This window comes from Cryptomeria japonica, chromosome 11, assembly GCF_030272615.1.
Source record: "Cryptomeria japonica chromosome 11, Sugi_1.0, whole genome shotgun sequence".
Classification (NCBI taxonomy): domain Eukaryota; kingdom Viridiplantae; phylum Streptophyta; class Pinopsida; order Cupressales; family Cupressaceae; genus Cryptomeria; species Cryptomeria japonica.
The window spans coordinates 253,680,250-253,702,182 of record NC_081415.1 but is presented as its reverse complement, the minus strand read 5'-3'; the positions used below and the strand labels follow the sequence as shown (position 1 = coordinate 253,702,182).

The 21,933-nt window shown below is 36.8% G+C and overlaps 1 protein-coding gene across 1 annotated transcript; it reads right to left on the bottom strand.

Annotated features, from left to right (window-relative positions):
• Positions 1–4,500: 4,500 nt before the first annotated feature.
• On the bottom strand, positions 4,501–5,100 carry LOC131860169 (uncharacterized). The gene has a single exon (XM_059214544.1). It carries the CDS (start codon positions 5,098–5,100, stop codon positions 4,501–4,503), a length of 600 nt encoding a protein of 199 aa, XP_059070527.1.
• Between the last annotated feature and the right edge of the window lie 16,833 nt (positions 5,101–21,933).

Genomic DNA, 21,933 nt, shown 5'->3' with positions numbered 1-21,933 from the left:
GTGCCTCACAACAAAAGACTAAGATGTATAAATGAGGGATTCTTACCAAACCACACCTCCATGGGTGTCTTTTCAACTAGTGTCAAAGTAGGAGATTTGTTAATCAAATAACATGTAGTGGCTACAACTTCAACCCAAAAATTTTGTTCAAGCCCAACACCACTCAACATACTCTTAGTCTTCTCCATCAATGTTCTAGTCATCCTCTCCACAACTCCATTTTTTGTGGGGTGTATGGAGTTGTCTTGTGTCTCTCAATCCCATGGTCCTTACATAACCTATCGAATTATGCCTAACAAAACTCACTACCATTGTTTGTTCTCAAACACTTAATTTTTCTATTTGTTTGATTTTCAACCAAGGATTTGAATTCCTTAAACTGACTAAAAAATTCATACTTACTTCTAAGGAGACACTCAAATGTCCTTATATAGTCATCTATGAAAGAGACAAAATACACAAATCTAGAGATTGAAGGAACATTAATAAGACCAAACACATCTAAATGAATATAATCCAAAACCCTAGAAGACTTATGAGAACTGGAATAAAAATAAATACAATGTTGTTTAATATAAACACAATATTTTCAAAATTCGAGCTTGAGATTACAATTATCAAGGCCTTCAACAAGGCTCTTATTTTTCAAGGCTCTAAGACCCTTCTCACCAATATGACCAATTCTTTGGTGCCATAACATTGTCTTATTAACTAGAGCTCTATCTCCAACACATTTGTAGCTTTATGTACCCAAAAAGAATGACCATCAAATGTAAAAACTACACTCTTCTTTTTTGCTTGATCTGGTTGCGAGGATGAAGAATCTAAAGTCCTTTTCTTGGACTTCACAAAAACATCATTACACTATGCCTTGCATGCATCCATATTATATAAGGTGCCAATCCAAAAACCTATAGCAAGCACCATAGATAATCTTTTCATCTTACATCAACTACTCGAGAAATCAACCTGGACACCCACGTCACTTAGCTTGCTAACTAAAAATAGGTTTCATGCCAAACCAGGGATATGGAGCACACCATCATGAAATTAAATCTTAACTCTTCCATGACCAACAACCTTCAAGTGGGAGTCATCACCCAAATACACCTTCCCACCATCAAACTCTTCTTACTTCAAAAACCAACTTTTGTGAGAGGTCATGTGGAAAGAGGCATCTGAATCTATCAACCACACATCTTCCAATGCATGTGTTGCCAAGGTTGCAACAAAAGCATCTACTTCATCTTGAGAGGATTTTTTAGAGTTAGAATCAAAGAAATCTTTTTTAGCTTATTTTTTCTCTTCCTCCATGTACTCTTTTTGAAACTGACCAGATTTGATGTAGTTCCAACATTTTGCCTTGAAATTTTTGCTAAGAGACTTAGATCTCCCCCAAGACTTGGATTTACCTTTGTTATCCTTATTCTTTCCTTTCTCCATCATTCTACTAAGAGAAACCAGGGACTTCATAGCCATCTCAAAAGATTCCATTTGCATCTCTTTAGATAGCAACAAAGAACCACACCCTCCATCTTGAAAGTGGTTGTTGTGCTTCTGATGTCCATCACAAGGTGATCCCACAAGTCTGGCAAAGAGTATAATAGAAGAATGCATTTTTCTTAATCATCAATATTGACACCAAACAAATTTGGCTAAGCAACCACAATATTAAATGTGTTCATGTGATCAACAACATATCCTCCTTCCTCCATTCTCAAATAATACAAATTCTTTCTTGGGAATAACTTATTTACCAAGGATTTTGCTTGATAAATATCACCAAGCTTTTACCAAAGCATAGTTCCATTCTTTTGCTCATGAACATTCAAGATAATAGAGTCAACCAAAGAGAGTCTTATCACACCCTTAGCTATATGATCCATTGCATCCCAAACATGTTAAGCTGTGGCCTAAGGTTTCTTCAAAGAAACTATAGTTCATGGATCTCTATCCATGAGCATGTCCTCCATTTTGAGTTTTTATAACTTGGAATTATCATAATTAAACTTCTGTATCTTGATTCTACTGGATGTGCTTGCCATATCAAATCTGCAACAAGGTTATGAAGTCTTTCTCTACAAAAATCCCACTAAAACTAGATCAACAAAAAAATCCGTCAACCCAACAACAATAACAAAGTTGGCCAAGCCCTGATACCAATTGAAAGGAAGCCAAGTGTGAAATAAACACTTCCAACTGCTAAATATAACATGAGAGATGTTGTAAAAATTTATTACAAACCCTTAGCTATTGTAGAATAGATAACACATGCAAAATCAGATTTTTATATGAATAAACTCACAACACCAAATATACGTGGGAAAACCCTTTTTGGAAAAAAACCCACACTCCAAAAGATAAAACCAATTGTATTATTAGCACACCCAATATTTACAATACAATTCTTAGAGCCAATGCTCTTTAGAAGTAAATATAACAACAAAAAAATATAGAGAATATTCAACACACAAAAGCTTCTTAGAAGATATCCAACCTATCATCCAAAATACATTAAGAAGCCAGATATTTATAGAGCTCAACACAAGAAAAAAGTGCCCATGGTTTTCAAAACCAATTCCAATGCCAAAGAGGTGTGTCGTGACATAAACAACAACTTGCTAATCCCATGACATGTTGTACATAACAAATTTTAAAGCAACTATAATGGTGCAAATTTGAAAATTAGTGTTTCAATGATAAAACCACAAGCAATCCCAAATTGGCTATTACAAGGGGAAAAAGGGGTGAACCTAATAGATCTAGCCTCAATCCTACTGATACTAAGGAAGGGTTGAGAATTCTGATTAGATTCACTTGGAGTTAGAATTTGACTTCCTCTTTCCCAAGGGGTTGAATTGAATTGATTGAAATTAGGGCAAAATAGGTGATCATTGAAGTGATTTGACAGAAGCAATACACTACAGATTTCCCATGGAGCCATCAACTTGGATCTAGGAACAATAAGATGTCTAGAATATGTCCTCATAATTTTGGCTTGATTCTTTGGGACCAAGTAGTATCAATTCGCCATGGTCCTCTAAATTTTTTGTTGTCAAAAGCCGAACCTACTCATCTCTGTGAACTCTATCAATCCTCCCTAGTACAACTCTACACCTATTTCCTACACATAGAAAGAAAGATAAATATGTTGGGGATAAAGGTTTCCCTAAGTCAAACTCTAGTTTAGGAATTAACCTTGAATGAAATAAGACCATTTGCTGTGACAACAAATCCTAGGTACACTAACTACTTACAAAACTGCACTTCTTTAGGTTATTCAATAACTTTTCTTCTCTTAGCTTCTCAAAGACCCTACGAATATGCATTATATGCTCTTCGAATGTCTTACAAAAAATCATGAAAAACATCCAAGTAAACAATAACAAACTTACTCGAAAATTCTTTCAATACATGAGCCACATCAATGTGCTTGGTGCATTGGTTAGCCCAAAAGGCATGACTAACCACTCATAAAAGCTCTCCTTTGTTTTGAAGGGTGTTTTCCATTCATCTCCTTCTTTAATTCAAATTTGGTGATATCTACTCTTCAAATCTATCTTTGTGAAGTACTCAGTTCCACTCAAACAATCCATAATGTCATCCATCCTTGGCAAGGGAAATATATACTTGATATTAATCTTATTGATATCTTGAGAGTCTATACACATCCCCCATTCTCCATTTTTATTTGGTTTTAGTATTGCAAGTACTGTACATGGACTCAAAATCTCTTGAATCAACCATTTTTGTAATAACTCTTGCACTTGTTTGTTCAACTCTTCACTCTCTGTTGGAGGCATTCTATGGGCTACCTTATTCAGAAAACTGACTCTAGGAATCAAGCCCATTTGATGACTAATCTTCCTCACTGGTGATAATCCATTAGGTACATTATTAGATACAATATCTTATAACTCATCAAACAAATCTGCAATTTCCACTGGCACATCTTCCACTTCCTCTTTATAAACTTTTGGAATTAAAGAAAAATACATATGCTCATGCTTCATGCCTTCTAGAAACTTTCTTCCATCAACTAAACATATTCTTGCAATAATACATACATTTTCCTCGGTCTCTTTCAATGACTTCAACTTGTGTCGGACACCATCCCTTGTTAAAGAATAGGTATTTGCATACCCATCATGTATTGCATGACGATCAAATTGTCATGGTCTCCCTAACAACATATGACAAACATCCATAGGCATAATATCTCATAATGATAGTTTCCAATTTTCAATTTTACCAAACATTGTTCATTGACCAAAGCCTTATGGTCCTTCTACAACCAAGCAATCTGATAGGGGTTCAGATGCCTTCTTTTTAATTTCAATTTACTAAGGTCATTTCCTTAGAAACAAGGTTATGAGTACTACCACCATCTATAATGACATTTCAAATTTTGCCATTACACTTACATCTTGTGCGAAACAAATTATTTCTTTGGGCTAGCTCCTTCTCATCATTCAACAAGGCTCTTCTAGTAACAATAACCTATCCTTTCTTTGCATCTTCAGAATGTGATGACTTAGCATCTTCATCTACATGGGTAACTCGCACATTACCCTTAGGTCTTCTATTTTTCCTCCTTTGATGTTGGGGACAGTCATAGGCTCTATGACCTCCTTCTCCACATTGGAAACATGTTCCACGAAAGCCTCCTCTTCTTGGTCCTCGTCCTCTTCCTCTTTTATCTCTATTATTTTGATCACGAGGATGGTAGGAATTATTTCCCCTTTGATTTTGACTGCTATTAGAGTCATCAATCTTTCCACCACGACCTTTTCCATTTTTCTTGCTCTCAAATCTCATGTTTACCTTCTCTTCTACCTTTAAAGAAAATTGATACGCATCTTCAATGGTAGACATTCTTACCAAACTCAACTCTTCTTGAATACTCGGCTTCAACCCATTTATGTAATGGACAACTTTCTCCTTGTTGGCCTTACAACGGCCTATTGTAATCAGAATTCGATAGAATTCTTCTATATACTCTTTAACAGATTTTCCTGCTTGCTTCAACCCTTGCATCTTTTTCAACAAATCAAGATAAAAGTCAATAGGAATGGATTGTCTCTTCAATTTGTCCAACATCTGATCCCATCTTGTTATTTTCTCTTTTCCTCTTCTATTTCTCTCTAACTAAACTTCTTTCCACCAAATACTCAAATGACCCTTCAGTTTGGTATTTACAAATTTGACCCTTTTAGGATCACCCACTTCTTCATATTCAAAATATTCTTCCATATCATTGATCCAAATGATCAACTATTCTAGATTAAGATTTTTAGAATATGTGGAAACTTAAATCTTTGGCATTTTTTCCATTTTAGAAATGGCCCTAAAAAACCTAGCCTCATGAGGATCTCTAACTACCTCTTGTTCTTCTTTGATCTCTTCTTCTTCTTCGTCCTCACTTTCATCTCTTGCCCTAATATCAACTCCTCTACGCAACTCCTCTTGCAATGCTTGAACTTGTCTCTGGAGGGCTCTAAAACCCTCTTCTGTCACACTGACATTTCATCCACCACGGTTCCTTCATGGAGGTATTTTCTCACTTTCCTCACAAACCCACAACTATAGTGTTGATGCAAACTACCTCACATTCGATGATTTGTTTACACACACAAACTTCTTCTCTAATACCACTTGATGAAGGGTACTCCCCTTATAAACCCAAACACAGAACAAAAACAAAGAAAATAGACAATAAAATGCAAGAAAGAAATACTTGCTTTCTATTATCTCAATGCAATGAAATTACAACATTCAGAAAAATAACATGCGATAGCCACATGGGTATTCTCATTACAATAATCTACAAGCCAAAGCCATGATTTGCACTACAGGAATCATCCCTCTGTAATCCCCCATTTGCCTTCTTTATATTGTGAAGTTTAACCACCTATAATGTTTTGGAAAGTGTAACTCCCCCTTTGAAGCCGATCGCTTTTGTATCCCATTTCCCTATATTGGAATATGCCAAGAATATGCCCAAAATGGTTTATTGGAATATTTTGAGAAATATTTTTCTCCTAAAGTAGCACAACTTCTGGAGGCCATAGATTTTAATCTGATTATTGGATTTTCAATTATCATACATCGTTGAAAATCTTGTGAAGAGATCTACACCATACTTTAATAGATCTATAGATCTATACTTTTCAACCCAATCTGGGGCTTCTAAGAGCCTCAAAAATGCATTTGAAGTTTTATTGGAGAAATTTTCCAAAAAAAATTGAATAACTCCCAAATGCCACAAGATATTGGGACAATTCCTTCACCATTAGTGCCAATTTACTATCTAGGAGGTCTGTAGATTTCATGCAAAATTGACAAGTTACTAAAAATAGTAACCTTACCAAAAATAACCCTTATTAACAAATAAACAATATTTTTGGGTGATGCAAGATTTCTCTTACACCCTAGATGCTCCTGCATCAAGAATAGAGCAGCAATTGCATTGAGTCATCAAAGATATTTTTTGGCTATAGCAACCATGAATACATGTATTAGAACTCGAGTATTGCAAAACTTTGAAGGTGATGAAACTACAATTGGGTACGAGAGACTTTAATCAAATCAATCTCTAAGATCCTAGATATGAAGGATTCAACATTGAGGTGGATGGACTATTGAGGTAACCAGGAAGAATATATATAGTGAACTCCCCTGAATTAAGGAAACTAGTTTGGAAAGAGGTACATTCGGCACCATACTCAGGACTTCCTAATGTGACAAAAATGTTAGCAGATGTTAAACCCCTATACTTTTAGAAAGGAATGGAGAGGGACGTTGCAAGATACGTGGCAAAGTGTTTTGAATGTCAAAGAGTGAAAGTAGAACACCAACATCAAGTAGGATTGCTGCAACCTCACACCATACTAGATTGGAAGTGGTAGATCATTAATATGGATTTTGCACAAGGTCTACCCATGTCGAAGAATAGACATAATGCCATTTTGGTGGTGGTAGATAGGGTTACCAAGGTAGCACAATTCATACTAAGGAACCTAACTAATGGAGCACACATAATTGTACATAAATTTGTTCAGAAGATTTTTTTACTGCATGAGATACCCGAGAAGATAATCTTTGACAAAGATGCTACAATGCCACCTAGATTTTGGCAAACGTTGTTTGCAGCCTTGGGAACACAATTGAATATTAGTTCAACTTACCATCCACAAACAAAAAGAGTGATCAAGTGCTCAAAGATCTCTTAAGGATGTATTGTATTGATCAAAAAAATAAGTGGGAAGAATGCCTTCCTCTAGTAGAGTTTGTTTACAAAAACTTGTACCAATCAACCATTAAGATGACACCATTTGAAGTGCTATATGAAAGGAAATGCAAGACTCCTAATAGTTGGGATAAGTGTTGACTATTTTCATGTCAACCTTAGCCCTAAAGATTATCAATCTGAGACATTTCAGACTAGCTAAAACCCTAAGGGAAAACCTCTTTTTGAGCCCTAAAACCCTAAACCCTAAATGTTAAGGCTTTTAATTCTTTTTTGGGCTCTACTCTAATCAAGCGTTGACCGGCTCAGGAGGTTGAATCACTAAGGGTTTACCGGCTGGAGGGTTTAAGTCCATGGAGGGGCCAATTTCTTATTTTCCTCCTACCGGCTAGCGGGGTCCTCGGCCTTTTCGACAAAGCTTCCAAGGCTGACAGAGCAAGATTTAGGTCTTGCCGATAGGCCTTATCTTGGTGAACTCTAGGTCTTTTCGACAGGACGATGACCTCCTCTTGGCGAACTCCAAGGATTTTCGGTATAACTTTTTATGAGCGACAGAGGCAAAAAGTGTCTTGTCGATGGGCTTGGTCTTGGCAAAAAGGTTGAAGTCCATGGCGGGACCCAACAACATGTCATAGCCACGCCATCAATCATGGTGGGACCCGACCTACAAGAGATAGCAAAGGGCCTTTTCAACCAAACTATTGAGGGTGACAAAGACAAAAATGCATCTGGTCGAAAGGACATGTCTTGCCAAAAGGGCCAAAGGGCGTAGAGGGTCTTGCATGATACGTCAAAGTCGGCAGCTGCCAGGTGGTCTCAACATATACTTGGATTGGTGGGCCCTGAGTGGCGAGGGCCTTTTCGACCAGACATCCTTTGGACTACAAAATGAAAAAGCATCTTGGTGAAATGTCATGTCTTGTCGAAAGGGCCTTAGTCCATGGTGGGGCCCCTTGTGTGAGCAGAGATTGGTCCAGTGGGTCTGACCTGATACATGACACTTTCTTGGCTGTGGATTTTCACTTAAGGGAAGATATAATGGCGGTGTTTTAAACTCATTTTGGCCCCTTGGATGATTATGTGGTTCCATCTCACACATCCATCTTTGCGCAACATGGATCGATAAAAAATCAAAATTCAAACTCCCACAGACCATTAGAATTCAAATCTCTGCTAGGTTTGGTTGTCGATTGGATGGTCAAGACCAAATTTTACACCTCATCAACAACCAAAATCTGATTTGATTTCAATCCACCCACTCTCAAACATCCACCATTACTCTAGAAGGGACTCTATAGACCGAATCTAGATGTTACTTTATGCCCTTCAATGCAGATTGAAGACTTTTTTGCCTCTACGGTACTACCATGATGCATATCGGATTAGAGATTTCTTCATATGAGGGATTTGTTGTTTCTTCTAAAATTGAAGAATATATTTCAAAGTGTTGCGCACACAAGATTAGATCAATTTCTCGAAGTGATCCCCCCCTTCTAATATTTTGTAACCTAACCCTAGTAGGGTTAGGGTTTCTAACTACAATCCAACTTGAGTTATGCCTAAACTACAATTGAAAATTTTGTAGTCTTTTTCAGGATCTTCTTTCTTTCTTCTGCAGAAAACTTTTTTTTTTTTTGTATTTGTAAAATTGCCTTGCCTTTGCATTAATAGAATGACCTATTTTGCCTTCATTTAGTCTAAACAATTTGTGTAACGTGTTACCTTGCTGTTTGGGTGCATTCTAATTTGTTTTCCTCGGCATAGGTGATTGTATTGATCCCTTTGTAGATGTCATCTGTGAACTGGTTCAGTCCCTCTTGCCATCTTACAAGAATTCCAACCTTCACTCTTTCTTAGGGTACCAATTTGGATAGAATCGTATGCATGCTTTGGGTAGTCCGATTAATGTTTTTGTGCAGTTTTAGGTAGCGAGATCAATTTCAATCTAGGTGCAAACCTCTTTTTCCCTTTCAAACTGATGGGATGGGGTTTGGGATAGACTAGCCTAGTCTATGCTCCTGGATCCTTTCCTTGGATCACCTAGTGTTCTCCTCACACCCTAGGGTCTCTAGGACTCCCTTTGCTTGAGGAATCCCCTGACCTTGCCCAATCCACCCACCAATGAGTTGTTATGCTGCTGCTAAGGTCTCACCTACTCATGAGACTCAAAACCCCTTACTATGGCTAATAAGGGCTAAGGCTTGTTCCACACTTTCCAAGGTCTTAGCAAGGTTAAATCAGGTCTCAAACCATGTTTTACATCCCTCCATGTTCCCCCAAGAAGTTTCTACCTTCATCCTTTCTACCGATTTCACTGTTTTATGTTTTTGCTTACAAAACAGGGCTACAAGGATTAGGACCAATTAGGCCTCCTAACCGGTCTTCTAGGGCTCCCTCTCACAAACAATGCACAAACAACCCTAACTCCCAAAATGGACTGCCATTCGATTGGCAAGGGCTCAAGGATTTTCTAGGTTTTGGGCCTCCAAGTGGCCATACATTGTTTAGGGCGAATTTTGGGGTTTTTAACGGTTTTGTGAGGGTTTTGTGGTCTGCCTGGGTCACAGTGAAGCTTTTGTGTGTTAGCCACCTTGTTTGGATTGGTGGAGGATCCTCCTTCACACTAATGATACTTATAACACTCCTCTACACCTCCTCCAAAGGATGTACTCTCCTTTGTCCAACCTTGCTCTCCAAGACCTCTGCAATCTAACCTCTCCTAACCGGGCACTGTCCAGTCTCGCCTAGGAGTGGGTCTTTGCTTGGTCTTCTGCATTTTTAAGGGCCCTGCTTGTTTTTTAGTATGCTACAAGGTCTACACTCTCATTCCCCATGGTTTCATGGTGGTTCCACAATGGGGAATGGAGTTATGCAGCCATTTACACAATCCTGTCCAAAACTAGACAGTAAGAAGACAATTTACAAACTATTTACAAACACACTCAATCTGCAAATAAAAACCTAAACTAATTGCTTGAAATGAAAGTATCTACACAATGGAAAACATTCCACACAGTTTTGGACGTCTCTCAATCCATTAACTTTCTTGTTTTCTTCATTCAAATTGACTGGTAATAGTTTTACAGTCTCAGTCTGATCTTTTTGCTAGGGTTGTACCAAGTCTGACACCCAACCCATGAACTTAGGGTTTGCAAGTACTTATACTACCTTTGCCTCAGTCCGTGTGTCAAAATTAGGGCTCTCCATGCACAACAAGGGTCTAAGACCATTTTGGGTGGAAAAGTTGCTTGACAACTTTTAAAAGTTGTCATGCAAGTTTTGCATCTTTTGAGCAACTTTGCCATTGTTGCTTTTCATGACTCCTAAGCCTATTTTGGGCTATCCTAAGGACATCAACATGCCAATAAGGCCTAACACACACTCCTAGCACACTCAACCTCTCTTGCACAAGAAATCACACAAACACTAAGGACTTGAAACTAGGACCTAGTCTAGCACACATGAGCTCATGGCTCTTATTCATGTACAATGGCTTCTAAAGAAGCATAACACCAAAAAAACAAAGAAAGAGAAAGAGTTTGGAAGGGTGCTCCTACACCACAAACATTCCTTCTTCCCCTTTTTCATCCTTAGACAAATAGATTAGGATTTATATGTGTTGTGTTATACCAACACCTGCATCAAATTGACAAGGAAGTTGGCCTTCTCCAAAGACTCGGCCTCAACTATGCAAGGTCCTACACTTGGAGGCTGTTTCAATGTGTCATAAGGTTGATGATCAAGGTTGCTCATCAAACAGGCTGACTTTTGTGACAACAATAAGCTTTAGGATAGGATAACCCTTGGGGTTGAAATGCTCTCAGAAATAGAAGATCAGGTTAGGTTGATCAAACAAAGGTTAGCAAGAGCTAATGATCAACAAAAAATCTATGCTAATGCAAAGTGAACTCCTAGACAATTTATGGTGGATGCGAAAGTTCTTCTTTGAGTGATCAAAAAGGCCTCCAAACTAGCCCTAAGATATGTGGGACCCTTTGAAGTCCTGGAGGTTATCAACCCAATAACCTACAAAATTGCTCTACCATTAGCTCACCCGTTTACAAAAGGGTAAGTGCACAAAGATGGGGGGACTAAAAAGGGGTCTTAAGATGCTATTTTTTTTTAAATCAACAAAGTCTAAAATTCAACGAGAAATTGAAGATATGTACACTTAAAATTTGAAGATGCAACAAGAACAAGAGTTGAAGTGCTATGAATGTACTTTCTAAACTAATGATTTATTCTTGAAATTGGTGTAGATTAAGGGTTTCAAAAAGGGGCACCACATTTATTGGTCCTATTTTTATCAGCAAAACATAACATAGCACCAAATGTGGTGCTCCTAAAATGTTAACTTTTTTTTTAGAATTTTGCAAATTGCTCCAGTGAGAAACTAACACATTGAAGTTTATGCCATTTTTTTGCTGAATATATGATTTTTTACAAATTTTGAAGTGGACACATCCTAAAAAAATAGAAATTTGAGCACGCTCCATGAAAAAAATGTGAATATATAGATTTTTTACTCGTTTATCAATTTTTCTTTTTCTTTTTAAATTATGTAGAATAGAATCTAGTTTCTAAAAATGTAATTTGTTTCAAAATTTGATAAACGAGTAAAAATCTATGCCCAAAATATGACATATTGGTTTTTGGCAAAAAATCGACACACTAAAAAAAGAAATTAGAGATGAAGACCTTAACATAATCAAAATTTGAAAAGAATTATATGACTGTATAGATAAGAGAGAGCTTAACAAGTCTATGGTATTTATTTTTGTTTGCATTGAAACATGTGCAAACCTGACAAAGAGCACAAACAAAAATGTTAGAAAATTTTGCATGTTTGCTAAAAAACACATCTTAGACCTAAGAAGAATGTGTGATGGTGAAAAATGGGATCAGGTAGTTTAGGACCTACTTTTTAAAGCTCCTAAGGAAGTCTTTCACTTTGACTAATTGTTGCAAAAGAGAGTCAAGGAATACTCTTAGGGTTTATATTCCTTTGTTGCTATGAAAGGGAATGAGTTGAATGTGCAATAATGATTAAAAAGCTAGAAAGGTCAAGAAAGTGACTATGTAAACTACAATAACAAAAAGATACATGACTAAAACTAAAATACAAAGTATAGAGCTGAAGGGGAAATTTGGTGTGCACCTCATATCATAATCTGAGCTTGATTGAGTTGGACTGGGGCATTGGGCGCCTTTGTCCCTGTCACTATACTGACCTGGAAATCTATAGTCTGCAAATTGAAGTCCTAAGAAGCCGAACTACCAAAAATTTCCACCAAATGCAAAGGACCAGGGCACTAGGTACTTTGGTCTAAGACCAGAGCACTAGGCACTCCGATCCTAGACAATTGAGACCTTATTCCGAATTTGGACCCGTATCTGCAAATTTTGACTTTTTGGAAGATCGCAGCTCTGTCGAATTCATGTACCTGCACTTGCAACTTGAAAAATGGTGTTTGGGTGGCTATATAGGGTTTTGCCTTAGTCAAACCCCTTTGTTTTGGTGATTTCCACCTCCACAAATATCCAATAAAATATTAAAATGTGCGTGTCCTAGAATCTCATGTTTTTACAAGATCCTAATGAGCTAGAATGCAAAATTAGAGTTCTACCTTATGTTTTGCGTAAAAAAACCCTAAATGAACATAATGTAAACGAGAATTCTTCAAACTACAAATGTATTATGGATCTAAAGAAATAATGTAAATCTGAAAACAAGTGATGTGAAACTCACATAGAGATATGAAAATAACATAAAATCATTCCAAACCCTAAAGGAGAGGTACAAGCCAATCAATAATCGGTGATCTCCTTATTATACTTCAATATCTCCAAAACTCCAATTGATGATGAAAATAGTTGATGAAGACTTGATGAATTCTTGATTTTTAGATTGAAGACTTCACATAAACCTGCATTTTCACTTTATAAGAGGCTCCTTCAATTTCTAGTAGATGGATTCTTCAAATGAGGAAAGGAAAGGTTATATATATGAAACCCTAACTTTGTTTTTTGACCATAGGCCAACCTAGAATTGATATATTTTCGCACGAAGTTGGATTTAAACATTATAATACTACTAAAACATGATCTCAAAATTCGGGGAGAAAAAGTTGGGACCAATGTGATTCACACTGGTCCAATCAACTTTTTTCCAAATTTTTAGAGATGTGAGGTATCGTGATTATAAGGTGATTCCCTAGTTCATGTGACAATTCAAGGTGTTTATATATCTGAAATTGGGCCTTGAAGGTTGAAATAAGACCTAATTAAGGCTTTTAATGAATTAATTGATTAAAAGGATAAAATAGAAAGGGGCACACTTAGGGTTAAGGTCCCAATTTTATGGTATGTGGAGTGATAAAAGAGGACTTTAGATTTAATTAAATTAGCTAATTAAATGCTTAAAAGGAAGTTAAAATACAAAATGCAACACACAAAGGTGGGTGCTAACCTAAGCATGAAATTGTACCACCCAATTAGGGGTGTACAATTTGCGATGCTACATTTAGCCCCCACTTTAGCGGTCATATGACACTACGTGCATATGCAAGATAAAGTACAGAAAAGTAAACATTCATGAAAAAAGATATATCCATTAGGTATCGAACGAAGCCCCCAGGGGTATCTGCAGTACACTGTTAGGAACCACATCGTACAAAACCACATTATTAGATAAAATCACAAAATCACCTAAATGCTTACTAGGTAGTGATGAAATTCACGGGTAGCTATATGCCTCCCTGTTTCAACTTGTTGATTATTGATTTGAAATAGGGTATCATGTTTACCACATCGAATTGTAAGGAGAATTGATGACAAATTCTCACAACAAGGTTTGATACAAGATCAAAACTAAAGGAGAATCATTTGGTAAGATAGAGAACCAAACCACAATTCCAACACAACCAAGAGTTTGTGAATCGGAGCTCTCTAACACAAGATGTGAAAGATTAAGCGAAAAATGTGGAATTAGCATTTGGAAAAAAAGAATCACCTCTTAATAAATTATGAAAAGGAGGAAGAGATCATTATCTAAAGACATCCACCTTCGAGAATAGAGGGGATCTTTCATAAAGATAACATCTTGAAAAAGAGAAGGAAAATAAGAATACAAACCTCCAGATTTTAGGAAAAGAGGGTTCTTAGCGAAGGATTACACACTTTCACTAAGGATAGATTTTCATGAAAGGTGTATCATTCCAAATAAAGAATAGGTCCTAAATAAAGAACACACATATTTTACACAAGAAATGACATCAAATGAAAAATGAAACTCAACAAAGGAAAGGTGAATCATTGGAAAAAAGAATAGAAGATTGAAATACCTTCTTGCCCCCCAAGTATAGAGACAAGCACATCAAAGAGGGATCTATAATAAAAACACTCTTCTAAAAGAAGGAAAGAGATCCTTAGCAGGGATAGGCACATCCACATTGTACAAGGGTCTATTATAAAAGATGCCACTCAATGAAGAAAAATGATTTGATGAATGATTATAGGCTTCCAATAGAAAGGACGAGGTCCCAGTTAAGGATATGTATCTAGGATCCTCATTAGGATACTTGTTCTAATATGAGAGAGGGGATTCCCAATAGGAATATACACCTCTACAATCAATAAGAGATCCTTGAAGAAGACACTACTTCTAAAAAGAGGAAGTTTAATCTTAAGAAGGAGAGATGATTGAAATCATTCTTGCCCCCATACATAGAGACAAGAGATGGGACGCAAAAATAGGCTATTGTGTTGCTTCCAAAGTATGATTATACGTGAAACTATACTATCATGAATGACAATGAGCCCCCAATAGGTAAGCTACTAATGTCACATGGTAAAGAGCAACACAATAGCCACTAATGTTATTTAAGTAAATGATAGATTAGATGAACGATTTGAACACAACATGTTAAATTTTCTACAATAAATGAGAGCCAAAACATGTATAAGATGATAAGTATTGAAATGTCTTGATCAACAAAGTAGTCTTTAGTAGAAGAATAAGCCTCCAAGTCATGTTCCTCTTGCACACAAATTTTCTCATACATAAAAGAAACCTTAGGAGAGGGACACGTATAATTCATTAGGGCCTTATTTTTATAAGAGAGGGTATGAATAGAAGACAGAGTCTCATAAGTGGGATAGTCAATCTCTTGGGGAGATTCATAAAGAGACTTGTCAATCACCATAATTTCCTTATGAGTGAGAGATGTAGAGGATGATTTTATTGAGATGAAGTCATCATCAATACTAAATATAGCATTCACATTGAGAGATGGTCTTATAGATACTTTGATGGGATTTGAAGGATTATATCCAAGTCCAAATGAAGCTTCATGTATGTTATTTTCTAAAGGAACCTTAATCCCTTGTTCATTTACACCACAATCATTGCTATTATATCCACTCTTAGGTAAGATGTGAAAGCTAGGACCATAATGGGATACCAAAATGGAAATATCCGGTGAGCCAAAACCAGGACACATAGAAAGGAAAACTGAAACTGCAAACATAAAACAAACATAAAGGAAAATGACTTTGGTTGATGCAAGATTGTTGTGAACCGAGGATGCTCCTGCATCAATACATCTTATTGTTGTAGATGAACTTAAGTTGCCTATGCAAAGTAGAATGGACAACTTGCATACAATGAATCCAAGGTCATCCTAATAGAAGATTATAAGTAAGCTTATCAGACATGACATGAATAGGTGTAGGTAAAATAACAGGTCTCACCTTAACAGGCAAGGTTATAGTATCTAAAGATTATTTAGCAATATTGTCAAAGCCATGAATAGTAAGAGAATCAGGTTGAAGGGAAGAAGGATCCACCTTAATCTTATGTAATAAATTGATGCTACAAATATTAAGGCTAGATCCATTGTCCACTAAGGTTCTTCTTATAGCATTACCATTTATAAGAACAACAATCATAAGAGGATCATATTGATGTTGAATATCATGAGAGGGTAACTCATCTTATGTGAACACAATTTGAGCTTTAGATTCTTTTATAAGATCAATCAAAGAAGCCATATTATTAGGTGTCACTGTAGGTGGGACATCTAGGTTCTTTAAAGCATCTCACAACATTCCATGATGTGTGGATGAGGTTTGAATCAAATCCCAAAGAGATATCTTGGCGGGAGTAGCTTTAAGTTGTTCAATAAGATCATACTCCTTACCAAGAGTTTGTGAGATATGAGGTGATGGTGGGAGAATAGGTTGAGAAGTAGTGATGCAGTCAAGGTAGGGAGATCCAATGAAGGACAACCCATCCTTGCAGCCTAACACAAACACCATGCAAGATATACTGGTAAGTGATAACACAATGCCAGAAATAGTAGAAAGAACAACTGGTAACAACACATAATACAAAACCGGTAAACAACATGAACAATTCTTATAACAGTATGAATAATTATGTATGCCACATGCTGGACCGCAGCCCAGGATTACAAAACAACTCTTACAACTTAGATCTATGATCCGCATATCATCCTCTCAACAAATCATCATCTGGTAACAACTTCCACTGTTCTGCACTGATCCAAACGTTAGCCATCCCGACTTCAGTCTCCCTAGACCAGAATCTTGCCGGAATCAATATACAAATATAAGATCTACAGATCTTTTTGTCAATGAATAGGTCTCTGGTAATAGTCTTCATTGTTTTGCACTGATCAAGACTTCAGCCATCCTGACTTCTGTCTCCCCAGACCAGAATCTCTCTAGAAACTACATCTTGGTCGATCTCAAACTTCAGTCTTCTATCTTCTATCTTTTGTTTTATGTCTTCTCAAATGATTCACAAACTTCTATTTATACCATCTGTAAATAATAATAACTTGATCAAGTCGACCTAAAGACCAACCAGTTCATGAAATGTGTAAAGAATAACAAGTCAGCTCAAATCATTAAGAACATCTTCCAATGCACAAAACATCACGCAGTCTTCCAAGGACATCGGACAAGAAATAAGAAACATAACTCCATGATCCACAAGTCACGAAAATCAACCACAACCCGATCCAACTTCACTCAACACTCCGCCAGACTAACTGGTAAGAACATATCAACTAGGCCAATACTGGAATCGATAACTCACCGGGATTAAATCCAAATGCCATGAAACTCGAACATGACAAAGACAACAAACACAAGGGAATAAACCCAAAACCGCAACGCTAAACTCTTAAACAGGAAGAAATGCCACGATCTCCAAGCAATTCCACTGCTAACTGCTCAACCTTAAACATTTTTTCGTGAATAGGTTTCTCTTTAGATTGAATGAAAGGGAAATCCTCATAGAAGGGAGTATTAATGATATCAAACCCTTGCAACCTAAGATCATTTTCTTGTTTCAAAGTATCCTTACAAGGGGTGTACATTTTAGGAGAAGGACCAACATCATTCATATGATGAGGAGTATTCAAAGAAGTGTTGGCAAGAGACATTGCGTTGTTGTTTAGATGTTGTCATTAATGGCAATTGGAGTCAAATATTCAATTTGCAGTTCATAATTCATTCATACCAGAAGACTGACTGAGGTTCGGTGAGATAAAATAGTGTATCCGATAGTGTACAGTATGATGGTATGATGAAAGAATAAGGATCTGGTCAACTACTGAGAGGGAGGGGGTGAATCAATAGATAGAAAACTAACATAAACTTTCACCAATCTCAATATCAACCTCTCAATGCAAACTCTAAACTGACAAGTTTAAACACTGAACTTCAAATGCAATAATACTAATAAGTTAAACCGGTTGACTGTTATAATAGACTAACAGTAAAACATCTCTGAAACTCTCAAACCATTTAACTGAATCATTCAAATACTTTACTAACATAAGTAAAACCTCATTTCAGATTGTTGCTCGTTAACATAACATATCAAAGTGGATTTAGCAGTTAAGCAATTCAACCATAGTAAACATAACCACAAAAATATTCACCACTTGACACAATATTTTTTATGTGGAAACCCAAATGGGAAAAACCATGGTGGGGATGAATACCCACAAGTATTTTGAACTCTTATGAAGTTCTCCCTATTAGGAGCCAAGCCTGTTAAAGATTTACAATAAGTCATGTTAAGAACAGATCCTGTTAGGGACCACCCGGTTAAGGGATTGACTACAATGCCCTATTAGAAGCAATACCCTGTAAGGAGTAACCTTGGTAGAGGATTTGAAATCCAAGCTAATGGATCACCTGGTTAGAGGATTTGAATAACACTAAGCTTGTTAGAGCTTACCCGGTTAGGGGATTTGACTGTTGTAATTGTTAGAAAATAATAGGGGTTTGCTGATCTATTTGAATAGTACTACACTTGCTTGTTCATATCCTTTTCATGCTCCTATTTGCCTTTACACAAACTGTAGATACATCATCTAGTTTGGCAACCATACTCTCACTCTCAACTACAAATTGCTAACTCTTCAACAAAACAATTCATCGACCTTATAAACAAAACAATAGGTTGGTAAGACATCACAAACCTAATTATCTCATAGAGATTACAAACAAATCGGTTCAAGTATGACCGTTGGATTACATAACAATCACTGCACATCATTCAAGATAACCTCGACCGTTCCTTGATCACTGCTTCATCGAACACTGTAACTCATCACACGGTTTACATTACATGTAATGAACTTGCTCATTCCCAAGATAAAAACCGTTATCCCTACGTGCCAAAAACCATTTGAAACTCTTCTCATACAACATGCATATGTGTTATAATCATTACCGCTCATCATCAGATCATAAACCAATACAACCGATTCACCAAACTTCATCAGTTAGGGTTTATCATATCAACAGGTAGGGTTTACCGGTTCACCTCTCCATTTCATAGCAATACTCGTTTCCTCCACAAACTTACCTACCAGTTGCAGTTCCCTTCACTAGCTCTTCCTACTGGTTACAAAACAACATTATAACAACATCATTACCGGTTAATTGACATCAATGACAACATAACATTTCATTAATGCAATCTTCATGCAAATGCCAACACATTATTCTGGTTGGCAGATCATTTGTGTTGAATATTTTATGTTGTGGATCTCAGAGAAGCTTTGTAGACATGTAATATGCCTTATTTCAGGTTTGTAGCCTCTGGTGTTGATTCTTGAGTGAGTTGGAGGATCCAGTAGACAAGTTTTTGGGTAGAACAATGTTCATCAGCAATAATGTGTGGAGATTCATTGTGCAGATCATGTGAAGTAATTTTGGTGATTATTTGTGTGTTTGAGGATGTTAAGCTGACATGTGGGAAGCATGCGGACATTTTTTTTTGGTCCGCATGATTGTTTTGGATCGGATTGAACCGACTTAGGTAACACATTTCATTTGTGTGTTATGCATTTTTGGGCCAACAAAAAGAAGACCTTAATTGATGTTGCGGATATATACGACCGATTGATATGATCATTTTTCATATTAGTAGTTATGAGTAAAGTGTGTATGAGCGATTGTGTGCAGTTTCACATGCACAAGTGAAGGATTTATGCTCTAGTGAAACACAAAACATCTAAACAGAGCAGTATAGCAAAGCAGAGTAAGATAAAGTATTTTATGCTCAACCGGAACAATTTTTGGCATTTGTAGATGTTGTTTATCAGCTCAGACATTCCAGTTATTATATGTAATCATTTGTAAGGCAGTGAGCCTTCCAGGGTTTGTAGCCCTTATTGTAATTTGAGCAGTGATCTCTAGGCAATGTGCCTGAATGCATGTGCATTCCCCTCATGTAATATTATTCTTTTTCTGACAAGGTATATTAATATTGTGGATCTCAATCCCATTGTGGTTTTTCCTTTACTAGGTTTCCACATAAAAATCTTGATGTTATGGTGACATGGTTATTTGTTTTGTGTTTCTGCACTCTACTTTTATTCATTTGCATTAAGTGGTTTAAAGGACATATTAAGAATGTTAAAAATTGCAGAACATTGATTCACCCCCCCCTCAGTGTTCCTTGATTCCAACAATTGGTATCAGAGCCTAGTTTCTCGGAAGAAGCCTAACAACTTGAGGAGGATCCGGGAAAGTGAATCAATGGATTCTGGTAGTCTTAGACAACAACTTCTTGTTGCACTTGAAGATCTTGATCAATCACAAGTTGAGGTCCGACAAGTGAAAGCAAGTCTTAGGGATGTTGAGAACATCATTGAATCATTGAAAGATCAGTTGAACAAGTCAAGGGAAAAGAGAAATGAACTTGTTGATAAGCTGAAGGAAAAAGAAAGTCAAAGCATTGATGAAGAAGCCTTGAATGAAAAGATAGAAGAGTGTGAAAGACTTGCTAGAGCTAATACGATCTAGAAGAATGAAATGGAATCTATTGTGATGAGATTGACAAAGGAGATTGAGGAAAGGAAGAAGAATGGGGAGAAGTTTTCCTAGTCCTTTAAAGACAAATCTGAAGAATGTTGTGAACTTGAGAATGAGAATGGACAATTGAATCTTGACTTATAAGAAGCCAGAGAACATGAGGAAGATCTTGGAAAGCAGACCCTTCTTCTTAAGTTTGATCTTGATGTTGCAAATGAGTACAAGGAGAAGTTCCATATTAATTCAACCAGACTAGATGAGATGCTTGCAAGCTAGAAGTGTTGGCATATGATGAACTGGTATGATGATAATGTATATTGTCATTGATGTTAATAAGTGCAGGTGAACCGGTATGAAGATTGGAAGAAGTTGTTATTGATGTTCAAGTAGGAGAACCGGTATGAAGGGATGAAGTGAACCGATGTGAGGGTTTCACTAAGTGTGACTACTGCTTGGTAGTCTCAACTCTAGGGTTTCCGATTTGGCAATCTAGCTTGTGTGATGTAAGCAGTGACATTCGGTGATGAGTTAGCTAAGAGATAAGGATGAGATCGAGATGCCACGTTAGTTTTGTGCATGTGAAGGATTTCCTTGAGGATCTTGCATGTGAAGATCGATTGCATTAAATGTCTACCTCGGGAATGAACATTCTTCTTAGCGGTATGTGAAGAGAGAATGATGGGTTACTGATTTCCATATGCGGTGAAGAATGGACGATGTAGAATGACTTGTGATCTGTTTGAGATTGTTTTATTCTATGCAAAGTGTTTGAACGGTCAAGATTGGACCGCTTGTAATTGTAAACCTAAAATATTTAGGGTTTAGGGTTTATGCTACCGACCTAATTGTTGTCTATAAGGTTGATTATGGTTGTTATTGTTTGTGTTGGCAAATGTTGTGTTTGTATCTGAGTGATGAGATACTTGCCAGACCAATGAGTGGAAAACTGTAGAGTGTGATTGTAGAGTAGAGGAGCTGAAAAGGATCTGCCTTAGCATGTAGTGTTGTTATCAGATTAGAGCTTTACCTATTGTCTTCTAACCATTTCAACAGTAGGAAAATCCCTTTACTGGGTAGCTTTAACAGGCTTATTGTAAATCCTCTAACCAGGTGACTCAAGATCATTGAGTTCTTCAAATCCTCTAGCGAGGTAACCTTTAACAGGGTATATAGCCATCTCCTAATCGGGTGATCTTTAATAGGATTAGTTCCTAACATAACCTTATTGGTCTTTAACCGGACTAGGCTCCTAATAGAGCAAGCTTCAAAGAGTTCAAAAACAAGCTTGTGGGTATTCATCCCCACCGTGGTTTTTCCCATTT